Source organism: Pipistrellus hanaki (genome assembly GCF_964339955.1).
Source record: "Pipistrellus hanaki genome assembly, chromosome: 1".
In the NCBI taxonomy this organism is placed as follows: Eukaryota; Metazoa; Chordata; class Mammalia; order Chiroptera; family Vespertilionidae; genus Pipistrellus; species Pipistrellus hanaki.
The window spans coordinates 183366966-183383560 of record NC_140503.1 but is presented as its reverse complement, the minus strand read 5'-3'; the positions used below and the strand labels follow the sequence as shown (position 1 = coordinate 183383560).

Sequence of the window (16595 nt, the reverse complement as noted above, 5' to 3'; positions counted from 1 at the left end):
AGTTTTTATGATACACAAGCGTGTTCCATACAGGACAAAAAATTAATCATTTGGACTTCATCGAAATTAAAAGCATTTGTTCTGTGAAAGACAAACTGGGAGAAAATATTTCCAAATTACATAACAAAGGACTTACATTCAGAATATACAAAGAACTCTCAAAACTCAGCAATAAGAAATCAAACAGCACAAGAGAAAAAAGAGCAGATGAACAGATACTTTACTATAGAAGATATGCAATCACAAATAAGCATGCTAAAAGATGCTCATCATTAGCCACTGGATAAATGCAAAACCACAGTGAGATACCACTACACATCTATTAGAGTGACTAATACAAACGACAAAAATCAACCTAGCAATACTTAGTGCAGATGAGATTATGGAGCAACTGAAACTCATATACCTTGTTGATGGGAAAGCAAAATAATACAGCCATTCTAAAAAACAATTTGGCAGTTTTAAATAAAATAATATATACCTTTACCAATCTAAGTATTTAGCATAGATAAATTTGCTTACAAAAAGAGTGCATATTTAGTAACTAGAGGCCCAGTGCATGACATTCATGCATTTGTGGGGGAGAGGGGGGTTTCCTCAGCCTGGCTTACACTCTCTCAAAGTCCAGGACCCCTTGGGGGTTGTCTGCTTGCCGGCTTAGGCCCACTCCCCAAGGAGTCCTTAGCACTGCCTCAGAGGCCAGAGAAGCTCCCACCACTGCCACTGCACCAGCCATGTGCTTGGCTTCTGGCTGAGCAGAGCTCCCATTGTGGCAGTGCACTGGCCATCAGAAAGCAGCTCCTGCGTTGAGTGCCCCTGGTGGTAGTGCGCATTATAGCGACTGGTTGTTTGGCTGTTTGGTCAATTTGCATATTAGGATTTTATTATATAGGATAATTTTCATAACTGCCCCAAACTGAAAACAAAAAATGCCCTTCAACAAGTGAATGAATAAATAAATTGTGGTATATGTAGGCAATGGAATACTACTAGATAGTAAAAAGATGAAAACCATTGACACATATAAAAGTATTTTGCTAAATGAAAGAAGGTAACCTCATCATATGATTCTATGCACAGTACATGACATTGTGGAAAAGCCTGGTTGTTCTAGGCTTGGAGAGCAGGACAGTGGTTTCCAGGGGTTGGGTGGATATGTGGGTTTGACTACAAAGGACAACATCAGGTCTGCTCTATATCCTGATTATGTTGGTGGTTACACAAATCTCTGTTACAATTCATAGAACTATACACAAGAAAACAGTGAATTTTATTGTATAACTTAAGAAGTAAAAATTAAACAAATAAAAGTAATATTGTTATTATGGGAACACATATTAACACACTCATATAAACTAAAAAATAAAAGCATCCTATTTCTGGCAGAGAGTAACTTCAGTTTGGACAATTATTTTGACATTGAAAACTGACTTTTACAGATCAGGTAAATTCCATAGAAACTGAATGAATTAAACTCACAGCTCAACATTTTGATACATAATTTAAAGCACATCATAATGTGAAAAGCTTCTTATCAAAACAGTTATATTCAAAGAGGTTAATTGAAATCAGTATTTGTTTTCCCAATTCTATATGTATAAATAGGATTAATCAAAGTGCCTCTAAGTAAAAGAATAATACATAGACATTTGATAAATCCTGAAAAAGGCTCAGAAATTGAGACCATGAAGACTAATGACTGAACAAAGAATTCATGTCTAAGTAAACTCCTTTTCAACTCTGTGCTTTCAAAACTGAAAGGCGAATCTAACCAACTTGCCATCTAATCACTGAAATAATTTTTAATGACAGATTATTACTATGTGACTTTTGACAATAAACTGCAAAGTTGTTAAGAATAATTGAATGTCATTATTACAATAAAACTCCTTCTATTAGCTAAATTATGTGAATAAGTTTTCAAAGCACCACAATCTAGAAGACAAAAAATCAGAATAGAATTAATGCCAAACCCTATTATGTTCTACACAACCACTTTTTGAAAAATCTGACATAATATAGCAAGATAAATTTCCAAAAATGTCACATTTAAGTTTAGTAATTATGTATAAACACTATAATAGATGTAATATATTTAAATCACAATTTTTATGAAAAATTAATTAAAAATTATTGATATTCAAAGTCTCATGAGTGAGGAGAAAATTTTAAGTAATAATTTCCATTTTAATACATTTGTTCTAGAGATGTATGATAGGGTGACAAAAATAATTACGAGCATTGAAAAGAGATTACACCAAAATTTAATTCTGTGGGAGAAGGGGAATAGAAATCATAGTTCAGAGAGAAAGGGGCACTCTGTAAAATTTGCTGAATGTTGAAAGAAGAGATTGTAATATTTTAATGGTTGGTGAGTAGCGAGTCACTGTGGAATTTAAATTCCATTGGACAGACTTAAAAGAGTGATATAAACATTCACTTTAAAATGTCAATTATTAAAATATCCTTTAAATTTTATTCTTTGTCACTCTACATTCATCATTTAAAATGTTTAGATATTAACTTAAAACTGTTCAAGAGGGATATGATTTTGCGAAGTCCTTTTAGAGTTACACAAGCAAACATATTTAGAAGACCACAGCTTCTAAAATACGATGTTACACTGCCTCCTCAAAAAGAATTTAGTTCAGCCAAAACTGGTTTGGCTCAGTAGATAGACCATCAGCTTGGGGACTAAAAGGTCCCAGGTTCGATTCCAGTCAAGGGCATGTACCTTGGTTGTGGGCATATCCCCAGTAGAGGGTGTGCAAGAGGCAACTGATTGATGTTTCTCTCTCATCAATATTTCTTCTATCCCTCTCTCTTCCTCTCTGTAAAGAATCAATAAAATATATATATATATATATATATATATATATATATATATATATTTTTTTTTTTTTTTTTTTTTTTTTTTTTTAAAGAATTCAGTTCATTTTGTTCAAATGTGTGCAGGACTTAAGACAAAAATTAACATATGAATTGAGCAGATGAAAATGAAGACTGAAACTACTCCCAATTGCTGAGCTTAATAAAACTGAAATGATGAAAGTCACAATGCTGTTTAGCATAATGAAGTTGCAATTTCAGAAGCAATTCACAGATTTTGATGCCATGACTCTAAGTCACACATTAGTTTCACGGGCAGCCCAGAGTTTAGAGTTCAAATTCTAGGTTGCAGGAATTACTAAGCAATTGCCACATTGCTGTAGCCCACTTTCAAAGAAAACTGGTTGAGCTTAAGGAACTATGTCCTCCAAAAAGACATAAAATAGCACCCTATCTTGGGAATTTTTGGAGACAAATATGAAACTTAGAACTAAGCTAATATTTCCATTATATGGGGAGAGGAGAGGAGAGACCAGCAATTTATTTTTCAAAAACTATCTGATTCTGTAAACATGTATTGGCTATGATTATATTGACCACCATGCGAGATATAAAGCTGGATTTAGAATGAAAATAGATGCTTTAAATTGTTCAGAGTGTGAATGGTCAGCCTTCCTGTTGGAGTGATCAATCTGATTTTTTTTTTTTTTTTTACCAAAATAGGCTTAGAGTTATGTGCTTATGATTATATATATTGGGGGGTGGGGGAAATCAGACTTTAGCTTTGTAGCTAAAAATTCCTATATTTAATCATATAATCTATAAGACCACAATTGTGGATTTCTAATTGCAAGGCACGATTTTGAACAAAATGTGGATGCCATTGGTCTCCGGCCATTGAACAAAATAATACTCTGTAAGAAGCATAGGGGTCAACCTATGACCTTTGGCTTCTGAGCTATCACCCTCTCTCAGCCATGCAGCTGACTTGTAAGGGGAGTGAGAAGAAAGAACGCAGGTGTGGAAAGAAACCCCCCTATTTCTGGTCTAGGAACCACTGTGCGACCTCAAGCCAAGCAACCTTTGGCAGAGAACAAAAACCCAATCTCAAATGATCTATAAACAAGACTTCTGAGCCCAAAGAGAACAGGTAGTATTTAGGCTCCACAAGAGACCTATTTGCCTTGGCACTGCCTCTTTTGGCTGGGTAAGTGGCACAGTGAGATCAAAACAAGACTGCGGTTCTCACAGGAAAACAGTGGAAATCCACAAGATGAGATTTCTCATGGCTCACAGACTGAAAGAAGTTGCTAGGGGCTTTAAATGATTTTTTTAAAAGCTTCACAGCAAAATGAAACTCAAGTACCGGACGAGCTGATCATGAAGTTTATTAAGAATTCTTCCATGTACTTCGCTGTGTCACTAAGCAAATAACAATGGTAATGTAGCTGTTGCTGGTATAGCTTCTCTTCCTTCTCTTTGGCCACTCTCCCTCACATTGCCTGTGTTACACCCCTACCTACAGGTGCTTCAAAGCACTGAGAGTGGATATAATTTTCCCATGGAGTGGGGGGCAGAGTGTGGCAAGCCGATGGAGGAGAGTAGCTGGAACCTAGAGAGCCTGAAGGAAAGTAGTAAGAGAGAAATTAGAGAGGAAACCGGGGGCCAGATAATGTCAGGCAGAAGGTCTATGTTGCACAACTCCTGGAGGAAGTATTCATATTGATTCCTGTGCGATTGACGCTCTCCCGCAGTTGTGCGATGCAACAGTACTAGGGAGGGCCCTAAGGTTGTACAGATGGTGGCGTTTATATTGACTGAGATGGGTAACCTATAGGAAACTTGGAGGAGGAAGATGTGAACATATAAAAGATCAATAGGATTTGAGTAGCAAAAAAAAAAAGAGCATGTTGCTTCTGTGTGGAGAATAGCCAGCAGGGGAATAGGGAGGCTTCAAAGAACTTAAAGGCTGGAGGGACAATCCACCCAGGAGTTAGGTGACCTGCATGGACCAGGAAGTGGCTGTGGAGGTGGTGAGCACTGGTTGGATTATGTGTATATTTGACAATGGACTCAATAGAACTTGTTGACAGATCATATACAGTGTAATCCCATTTGTTTATTCTTCCTTTTGTTTCCCTTGCCCGAGAAGATATATCGGAAAAAAGTTTTGCTACAAGAAACTTCCAAGATTTCACTGCCTACATTCTTCTAGAATTTTCATGGTTTCCAGTCTTACATTTTCCCTTTTCCAGTTTCTGGTAAACTGCATGGTATAGAGAATATGCTTCTAAATGTCTTCTGAACAGAACTATTTGCATTTGCACAGTGCATTAGGGCTGCCAAAATTCTTTCAAATACATTATCTCATTTAGCCCATATCACAGTTCTACCATCCAGGCATTATTTCTTCTATCCTACAGTTGAGGAAAGAGAGGTTAAAAGGGTTTAAGAAACTTGCTTAAGACCACGCAGTTATTAAGTAAAACAGAGCTTGAATACAAGCCTTCAGATCTCAGTTTGGTGCCCTTACAAGAAGCATCCACATATGGAAGAAAAAAAATGTTTTTCTAATTTAATTTTGTAATAATTTAAAATTATAAATATAGGAAAATTTGAAGTTCTAGGAAAAGCTCATTTTAGTCAACGATCTATTGTAATGAAAAGGGCATGGCTAGTTTTTAGTAATTCCATGATGCTGTGTCTATAATCATCCATCTCCGGCAAAACAATGACACTAAGTATTTCAAAGGAATACTATTACATAATTTCTCCCAAATCAGCCACACTCAAGTAGGAGAAATTCAGAGTATGTGTTTTACCAATATCCTGAAACTACGATTTTGCTGTTAATGCACTGAAGTGGTTGCTATCAGCAACCAGAGCTAGCAAAGCAAATGAGATACCAGGAAAGGAAAAGAAAAATGAAGGGATAAATAGCCAAAGTTGCTTCATGACAGGAGTGGGGGCGGGGGGATCTCTTTAGAGACAGAGGAATACCATTTAAAAACTACTTTCCATATAAGATTTCAGACAAGGTAGAGTGAAGGGTCAGTCAGGAAGTTGAGAATGATTGATGGGCCTTGGCCTTTTGACCCCCTTGTTCTCACAACTCAACTCTGGAAACACACACTGATGTTTATTTTAAAACCTCCGAAGAACAGTTCCCACAGCATTATCACTTTAGCACATTCTTTACTTCACAAGACTCAACATCAACATGAGAGGGAAAGGATGAGACAACTGTGGATCATTCTATCTGAGAACAAAATATCTTCGGAGTTATGACTGATTTAAAGGATGCTCGGAGAAGATGAATTGAATGTATAGACCTGTGCATTGGAAAAAGCAGCTGTTACCAGTTGTGGGTATTGGCTCAGTTCAATCTGAAAAGACATTTTGAAAGTTCTTGTGAGAAGGGGCTATAACAGAGGGTAGTGTTCTAGAATTAATGATCCAATCAGGATGGAGGACGAGTGGGCAGATGATACAGCCCAGGGAGCTGGATTTAAAAATAACCTTGAAATGACCTCCCCAAATCTCTCAGTTTTCTAATATGTAAAATGAAGATGAATTACCAGGGATTCTGGAAGCCAAGTGAGCTTACAGCTGTGAAAGCACTTTGGAAAGGAGAAGGGGGTCCATCGTGTAAAGGGGGCTTACTATTTTCTTGGGGCCCATGATTTCACAAGTGGGAAGGAGAAGACTGAGATGGGAGTCAACTTGTAGTCATCACTCATTTCATAGGCTAAGTAGGTAGAAACCTGACCCCCAGCACAAGTTCACAGTATCGAATGCCTGCACCACACCACCTTCTCTCTTCCTCTTTGTCAAATGGGAACCTGCCCCTTTTCAAAAATGCAGAATTCCTTTTGTAATGGACTCCACTCAACTCCATTGACATTAATCTGTGTCACTTTATAGTTTCTGTGGGACATCGGAGTTTCAGTTCTTTTTACATTGTTTCTCACATATGAGTGTCCCAGATTAGGTTTAACATTCCTACAGGAAGGAAGGGTAGTTAGAAGTAGTAGTAGCAGTACTTTACAAAACATGGAGTGCTGTGCCAGACCAAGGTTCCTCAAAAGCAGCACTAGTGATATTTGGGGCTACATAATTTTTAAAAAAATATATTTTATTGACTTTTTACAGAGAGGAAGGGAGAGGGATAGAGAGCTAGAAACATCGATGAGAGAGAAACATCGACCAGCTGCCTCCTGCACACCCCCCACCGGGGATGTGCCTGCAACCAATGTACATGCCCTTGACCGGAATCAAACCAGGGACCTTTCAGTCCGCAGACCGACGCTCTATCCACTGAGCCAAACCGGTTTTGGCAAGGGGCCACATAATTTTTGCAGCGGGGCTGAACTGTGCATTGGTGGTTTATAGCACCATAGTAGGTTTCTACTCACTACATGCCCGTGGAAACTCCTTCTGTCCCCAGAGTTCTGACAATGAAAATATCTAAAGACATTGCCAAGTGTTCCCAGGTCATCCTTTGTTGAGAATTGCCACCCTGGACAGATATAAATTAATTTTATGAATACTGTAATTACTTTTATTTCTTCAGATTTCCTGGTTTAATGCTCTGGACAGAGTAGGTACTCAATTAATATTCACTGAGTAAATAAAAAAAGAATGAGGAAAGAACTTCATGGGTTATAGTTATAAGTGGCCCTACAGCATAAACCCTTATGTGATTATGACTGTATCTATGATAAGTACTTTACTAGTTAGCATAGAGTATAGTCTTACTACACAAACATATTTTAATAACTATGTGTGTGCTAGAAATTATAATTTTATATACACACAAAGATCATCACTAGCAGTAGCTTTATCCCTAGCACACATATTAGGAACATATATATGATGGCTAGCATTCTGGTAGAATTAAGTCTGCATGGGAAAATATTATAACCAATAATTCTAAAAAGTCTATGACAAGTAGAGAATCTCAGATGTACTTAGGAAATTTCTATTTTCTTTAAACACGAGTTTTCAAATATAAATGGATCATCAATCTTTTCCAAGATCAGAAGATTTGTAATATCTTCTGATATTTGGAGAATCTATATTCAGTGTTATTTCAGCTGGAGCTACTAAAGACTACGAATGTTATTTTTACTTTCAAGAACTAGTAGTTTTTGACCATCAGCATTAAAGAACACTGATGACATTTTTGTTTTCACATTTACTCTGTGGATTCTTAAGTCCTCTGCCAACATGCCACATTGTCCAAATGACCACTGATAAAGTGTTCTTACCAAAAGAGGGACAGCTGTAGATGGACAACAAGAGATTTGAGAGACTTCTTTCAGATACAAACACTCACTCATCCCTCTGATGGCTTGTTGCTATCTACCATCTTTTGGAAGGAATCCTAATTTAGCAGCATAGCTCTACTAAAGACTATGCTAAAAAGAAATAAAAATAAAAACTTTACTATGATGTAGTAACTTGTGGCAGGTCAATGCCCTCACTGTAAAACCAGAAGAGCCAGATAAAACACAAGAAACATCTATTCAAAGGCATCTGGCAGCCGGTGAGACTAGGAAGAGGTGAGTGGCTAAGACCCCAGAGAGAAGATAACCACAGGGAAAACAGCGGAGGTTCTGAAATGCTCTTTGTCTTACGGAACTTGCTGATTCTTATCTTGGTGCTAGAAACTGGACATCAGGCCGCTGAAAAAAGGTAAAGAAGTCAGTAGACCTTGGCAATTTTTGTCTCTCTACAGGGGTAGAGAGACAAAATTTAGCATTTTAGTGCTGCCAAAAAAAAAAAAAAAAAAAAAAAAATGGGTATTGAGGGATCAAAAAAGCAGTGAGAAAGGAGACACAGACAAGTGGGCCATGGGAAGGATTTCCCTTTAAGGCATTTAAGGATTTCCCTTCAAGGCATTTGCCACAAAGAGCAAGAAGCTAAATTAAAAAAAAAAAAAAAAAAAAAAAAGTAAAAAATAAATCGATGGAAAAATATCCTCGGGTGAGGATAAACAACACATCAAAAAAGGTCCATCACAGCTCTAAAAATCTATGAAATATAAAGAGAAAATCTATGAATAGGTTTTGGGTAATAGTGAGAATAATACAAAATAAAGTGACTATAATTTATTGAAGAAGAAGAAGAAGAAGAAGAAGAAGAAGAAGAAGAAGAAGAAGAAGAAGAAGAAGAAGAAGAAGAAGAAGAAGAAGAAGGAGAAGAAGAAGAAGAAACGGTAGCCGCAAAAGAGCTCAGCAGAAAACATCTACAAAGTGCAGTGGAAATTTCAGCAATCCTGTTGTCCTCAGAAGAAAAACATGAGCATTTGGAACTACCCATGGAGGAGCGGAGTGCAGTAGATATTTCAGTTTCTCAGTGGGGCCCGCTGGAGAAATGCTGCTTCAGAATGGAAACGAACCAGAGGAACATGGAGTCGAATTATCATTCCTTATAGATACAGCAAAATCAGCTCAGTCTCAGATTGGATCAGGAGATCTGTTCACACTCTATGTGCCTACCATTCAGGAGAGAAATTGTTTCCCCCATTGTCAGCCGACAGCCTCTAGCCCCTTCTTCAAGCTCTGCCTCAGCTGCAGAGAGCTGCCTCACCCAAGGCACTCCCTTCCCAGGAAGCACCACAGCCAGTGACTGAGTGAGGCGGGTACACAGTTATGCCCAGCTTAACAACAGGTTACGTTCTCAGAAATGCGTCATTAGGCAACTTCATCCTTGAGTGCACTTACACAAACCTAGACAGTACAGCCTGCTACGCACCTCGGCTACATGGAATAGCCTATTGCTTCCAGGCTACAAATCTGTACAGCATGTGCCTGTACAAACAACATGAGATTAAATCAAACTCAAGAGAAAGTGATGCAAGCAACAGCCATGGTAAACACGAGATGTCTGAGGCTGCTGCTGGAGTAATTCGGCACACTGGTTTACAGCAAATATCCTATATAATAAAAGGCTAAATATACAGATTTTCCCCTTGACTGGGAGAGTTCAGCCAGGGGGTGTGGCCAGCCTGCCAACCACCCTCAGCTCTCCCCCCACCTGGCCCCACTCCCAACAATCCTGCACACCCAGATTGGGGTGGGCTGGCCAGCAAATCTCCCACATCCCCTCCCCTTGCTGGCCTGGTCTGATTGGCCCTGTTTGGGGCAGGCCGCCTGGACCCCACCCATGCATGAATTCATGCACCAGGCCTCTAGTCTATATATATAAAAGCCCAGTGACCAGAATGGCAGAATGACCAAAATGATCAGAACAACTGGTGGCTATGATAAGCACTGGAGCAACCAACTAGCCTGATCTGGGCCCCAATTGGCCCCCAACACCCCGATCAGGTGCTGGGCCAGCCAGCCCACCACCCACGGCCCCTCCCCAGAGCTGGCCTGGCCCGATGGGCCCCTATTGGGGTGGGCCAGCGGGACTCCACCCATGCACAAATATGTGCACTGGGCCTTAAGGTGTTTTTTATAAGTAGAAACTGTATACTCTAAAATAATAAAAAAGTATAGTATAGCAAATACATAAAGCAGTTACACATAGTCATTTATTATCATAATTGTCTGTGCTATTTTTTTTTATACAACAGGAAGTGCAGTACGTTTGTTTACAGCAGTATCACCACAAACATGTGATTAATGCACTGTTATGATGTTGTGATGGTTATTGGCGATAGAAATTTTTAGCTGCATTAAGTCTTATGGGATCATTGTTGTATATGAGGTCCGCCACTGACCAAAGTGTCATTGATGTGGCACAACACTGTAAAGACCCAGCTATCTTGGCCCAACATGGAACAGCTCTCTCAGGCCATGTATGCCATACAGCTGCCTATGGATTTAGCTGAGGCTTTTACGGGCCCGGTCTTATTTTAACATGTCCCTCTGCCCAATCCTGCTTTCTCTCTCTCCTCTACCTAAAATACCCTGTACAACACACTCCATCTCAGTGACTGTTTCTGGAAACCTCAACTTGTGACAGTCCCAGGAGTGGTCCAAGAAAGGAGGTGAATATGATGGGGTTCTTTGATCTGGATCACATGCTGGGATGGTTGTGATGTTAACATCATTGATGGTTAAGTGGCGATAGACATTCCCTGGCATGAGGAGGTGGTCCAATTTTTAAAACCCTCAACAGAGGTGAATTGGAATGGTATGCCTATGGAAAGGAATGCACTGGAAGGAGTAACTTACCAAGTGTTTGAGACGTACAGAGGAATAGTAACTATAAGGACAATGGATTGGATAGCTTACTGCTGAAAATCAATGTCCTAGTAAAGATAACTCAAAGCTATAGGCAACTGCAGCTCAAGTGTGAAAGCCAAATAACTTAGAAGAGGCTCCTATCTTCCGGCTGAGGATGCCCTAGTCTGTTTGGCTCAGTGGATTAAGTGTCGACCTGTGGACTAAAGGGTCACAGGTTCTATTCTGGTGAAGGGCACATGCCCGGATTGTGGGCTCGATCCCCAGTGGAAAGCATGCAGAAGGCAACGAATCAGTGATTCTCTCTCATCATTGATGTTTCTCTCTCTCTCCCTCTCCCTTCCTCTTTGAAATCAATAAAAACATATTTAAAAAAAATAGAAAGCTGAGGACCAGAAGTGATCAATACTGTAGACCCATTAAAAGTAAGACCTTCTATTCCATCATAGGCACCAAGTGGAGGGAGAAAAGGGAAGCCCACAGTGGGAACTCTTCACAATATGTATACCCACATACTGCATATCCAGAATGCATAAAGAAGGATAAGTTGAGGACAAAGGCAGACTACCTGATAAAAAAAAAAAAAAAAATGGGGAAAACATTTGGACAGATACTTTGCAAGAAAAGAGATATTAAAATAAAACATTTGTGAAATTTCAGTTAAATTCATCAGGAAATGCAACTTAAAACCACAAAGAGATACCACAATACAAAAATGGAAAAGACAGGCAATACTAGTTGTTGGGGAAGATTTTGAGCCGCTGCCATTTTCACACATAGCTCATAGGAGTGCAAATAGCTACAGCCACTTTAAAAACTCTTTTGCTGAACAAATGCATAGCCAATCAAAGACATGAGCAAGAATACAATAGTCATAGTATCACTATTCATAACAGCCAGAAACAACTCAAATGTCCATCAACAAAAAAAAATGCAGTGTGATATAATAATATATTAGAATTCTATACAACAATGAGAATGGGTAAACCACAAGAAGATGAAAACATAATGGATCTCTTAAACATAATGTTGCACAAAGGCGGCTAGATACAAAAGGAGGACATACTGTGGGACTATTTGAAATGGAGTTAAGAAATAGGCAGAATAGGCCAGGGGAGAGGCTCTTTTGGGGGGGCGAGGCTACCAGGGAATGACTCAGAGTGTTTCTGGGGTGCTGATCACATTCTCTTTCTTGATCCGGATGTGGATTACACAGGTCTGGTCACTGTGGTGACAGTCATTGCGCTGTACACATTATTTGTATGCACCCTTGTATGAATGGCATAGTTCAATTACAACGGTAAAAAAATGCAACAAAACACAGACACCTACCTTGCTTTTCTTCTTCCTGCTCTGGTAAGAAGCAATTCCTGCTGGTGTTGCTGCTTTCGGTTTGGTTTCTGAACTGGGAGCACCTGAGGAAATTGGGCCAGGAGGCGTTCACCCTCCCCAGGATTGGCTCGCAGCCCTCTTTTGCAGCCTCACAGAAGGACCAACAGGGAAGGAGCCTGTCACTAGAAGAAAAGAGAAAAGTGAAAATTAACGTTTTTATAGACTGCTTCTTGAAATAAGAATGAAATTAAAGTTGGCCATGAGGGCTGTAATAGTATCTTAATTTACATTCACTACGTCAACGATTTAAATTTCTACATTCAATCCTTATAACAAGAGTGTCAGACATTCTAATATCCTGGCTCTAGAGGGAATAAGCTAGTTCCATAATATATCATCGATCTCTTATAGAAGCATTGACTCCCCAGTGTTTTTCTTCTGAGATTTGAGGTGTTAGCGTAAACCTGTCAATCCAAAAGGAGCTCTACTTAATGTCAAAAGGAGTCAATTAATTAACCTGGAAATACAGGCCCCCAAATTTGAAAGGCAGAGTAGGTCACAAAATAGGGTCGTCTCATTTCTGTTCTTCCCTTTGAGAAATTCAAAGTATCTCTGAGAGGCAGGGGGAAAGCTGTTCCTTAATTTCCACTGCCTCCCTGGAAAAGACACATAAAGACAACTCAGTTATTTATTTGTGGCAAGTCAGTTATTTACTTGCAGTCATAAGCAATGCTTTTATCGACAGTTTCTAAAGTTATTATCTTCTCGGATTTCTATTCTTCTGCAAAATAGAAAAATGCAGACAACAGTCCATTAATGGTAAGAGAAATGCTGCCCTGGAGCTTGCCTGGATTCACCTGACATGCAGTCAAACACTCTGGCTCCAACGCTCAGTGTCTGGAAACTAGGAAGCTACAGAAGCTAAAGTCCCTGGGTTTGTTCTCTTAGAGACCCCATGGCTTTTTCTGCTTTGCAGCTACAGGCTGCATCTCTCACCCTGGCTGGTGAACATTTCAAATGATAAAAAAAATAAAAAATAAAAATAAAAAAAAAAACTGGGCAAGAAAATATACATGTCAGTCAAAGCAAAGCCCACACTTCACCAATGTAGTATCGCTAACATGTTTCAGAGCCACACAATATTAGATCTGTAAGAAACCTTAAACAACACCTCGTTCAAACCCTTCATTTGAGACAGGACCTGATTCTGGGATGGACTGAAGGTCACATAGCTTCATAATGGAAGAACTGGGAAGAGAATCCAGATGTTTCTGCTTTTAGTCCACACTTTATCTACTCTCCTATATTGTCTATGCTCATGTAAGGACCTAATAATTGGGCTTTAAGAGTTCCTTGATCAAACAAGATCTCTCTTGGGAGAGAGATATTTTATATATAAAAGTGTGGAAAAGGTTTACTCAGCAATTTCCTTCAGATAAGAGTGCTTTGGACCTCATAATATGAAGGTTAGAAACTTGTGTTAAAACTGAATAGCTTTATTTTAATTGATTTGAGAAAGAGAGAGATGTCATTCCACCTAATTATGCATTCATTGGCTGATTCTTGCATGTGCACTGACCAGGGATTGAACCTGCAACCTTGGCATATCAGAACCAACTGAACTACCTAGCCAGGGCCAAAACTGAGTATCTTTTAGAGTCCTGCTATTCACATAGCTAGCTGTCTATATTCATGTGTCATTAAATTTGTTAGGGAAGATGCAGAACGATAGGTTTTGCACTTGAAAGATTAGGCTTAAGGCATAAAACATGTTGACCTGCTCCGGGCAAGTATCTTGGTATAAAAAGAATACCTGACTGCCATTCAGGAAATATATTAGGTATTTATAGGACTAAGAAAGTATCACTTAAATAACGTTTTCTAGCCAAAACAGGTTTGGCTCAGTGGATAGAGCCTCGGCCTGGAACAGTCCCAGGTTCGATTCCGGTCAAGGGCATGTACCTTGGTTGAGGGCACATCCCCGGTGGGGGGTGTGCAAGAGGCAGCTGATTGATGTTTCTCTCTCATCGATGTTTCTAACTATCTATCTCTCTCTTCCTCTCTGTAAAAAATCAATAAAATATATTTTTAAAAATAAATAAATACCATTTTCTATCTCGATCCAAAGAAGTCAGAGACTATATTTTCTCAACTAAAATGTGGGCACATAGTTGAGGAAGGTGGAGAACATAGAATTCCTGTGCACATTGCTAGACACTCTCTTCTAAGTGCTTCCTGCACATGACACCTTCATTTCTCACTACAGCTCTAAGTGCCAAGTGCCAGTAGTATCATCCCTAATACCCAGATAAGGAAACAGAAGCACAGGAACAACAAGAGCCTTGGCCAAGGTCACTGAGGGAGGGAGTGTCAGAGCCAGAATTCAATGTTTAAGAGAAAGTACTGTTCTGGTGGAGATGGGTGTCTGGGTGGGGTGCTTGAGTGGGGTCTGGATGATATCAGAGCCTGGGACCTGGGTCAGGGACTCAAAGGCAAGGGAAAAAATGCCAAAGTCAAGGACCCAGGACCCTCTTTATTAACTACTGACCCAGGACCCACTCTATTAACTACTCTACTGCATGACAGTTCTTACTCCAGGCCTGTGTGTTCCAAAGCACAACTCAAGGGCGGGTAGGAGCTTGATAGGCACTTCAGAGTGGACCGGCCATGTACACAGAGATTGGGTTCTTCTTCATTCTCCAAACTCCTAGTGAAGTTGCAATCATCAGTGTTTGCCAAAGGGGCCAAGAAACACAAGGGAAGGAGGAAGTTATGTATCTTTCCTGTCCAGTGTGAGAGAGCCCACCGTAAAACTACAAGACCAGCCAGGCTTGACCGCTGGCATTTTCCCCCTTGCCTTTGAGCCCCTGACCCACGTCCCCGTCCCTGATATCATCCGGACCCCACGCAAACACCCCACCGAGACAGCCATCTCCACCAGAACGTGACTTGCTCTTAAACATTGTCTTCCTTTCCTGCAATCAAAACTGCATTCCCCCAAGTGAGCAGATCGCAACTGGGCTGTCAAAGAACGCTGACGATAACACAGAGTAATTTATAAGAACAGATGGACCCTTAACCCTCCCAAAGGTTTTTTTGATCATTAGAAGACTTACTGGAGCAAAGGAATCTCTAATTAATGCCATTTCAGATGCCGTTTAGAAGAGGGAAAAATTCATCCAACACTGGGGAGGGGGAGATCACTGCAAAGCTAACTCTCGAGGCTCAACTCTCCCAGGTGGTTTCTGGACCTTCTCTCACCTCTGAGCCCACCTACGTTTGGGTCACGCCACATTTTTTCTCGAGATCGTCTTCAAACTACGGCCCGCGGGCCACATGCAGCCCGCAGAGGAGTCTGATCCTGCCCGCCAGGTTTTTTGGGCAGTGAGCGCAGCCGAGGTGTTACAGTAGGAATTAGTAGTTCATATAGTCCGGCCCTCCAGCTCTCTGAGGGACCGTGATCTGGCCCCCACTTTAAAAAGTTTGAAGACCCCTGCCAGGATCTTCATACAAGGGCCCAGCAGACTGCTTTCTGTTCTGAAGCTGTCTTAGCTCCTCAGCTGACATTCTCAGTGACTTTTCCTATGGATACTTTCGGCTAGAAAGGGTAAGCCCGCCACCCTCTAACTTTCACACGGCCACTCCTCACTGTCTGGTCTTGTGCCAATGGTTCACCCACAGCGAGACTCGGTTTCTCAGTTGAAAAGTGAGAGGTTTGGAAAAGCTGAGTTTCTACGGTGCTTTTATCACTAACATTTCATACATCAAAATGTATCCTTTAACACAGTGCTTCTCAGAGGAGCCGTGATAACCCCACCGGCTTCCTAATTTCAAAAGGAAGGGACTTTTTTTTTTCCCTCGAATATTTGTTCTGGGAATATACAGGGACATTCAGATACCATTAGGCCTCCCATTATAAAAATGGGTTCTAAGAAAAATGTCTAGAGTGTTTCCAAATAGCTCTAAGAGGTGTAACCAACAGAGGCCCATAAAGCTTTAAATTACTGCACCGGGACCTGTGAAAACAGTGAGAGAGTATTAATAATCAGCAGCCCTTTCGAACAGTGAGCAAAATGAAGAGCCATTTGCTCTGGGTCGGCATGGCATTCAACTGCCCATGAGGAGCTGAAGTAGTTTGCTTTCATCACATGGAGCAGCGGGTGAGACAGACCACACTATTTTGGAACATAAGTGCCTATCTCCAAGCAACAAGCAGACTGACATCTGAAAACAGCG

The 16595-nt window shown here is 40.2% G+C and overlaps 1 protein-coding gene across 2 annotated transcripts in view; it reads right to left on the bottom strand.

Moving 5' to 3' along the window:
* Window positions 1-16595, bottom strand: part of CORIN (corin, serine peptidase) — a 188154-nt gene that overhangs the window by 103829 nt on the left and 67730 nt on the right. For both annotated transcript variants that reach the window (XM_084899835.1, XM_084899836.1), the window contains one exon: window positions 12360-12541. In XM_084899835.1, the coding sequence (XP_084755961.1) occupies window positions 12360-12541 (182 nt within the window). The remainder of the gene's footprint in view (window positions 1-12359; window positions 12542-16595) is intronic.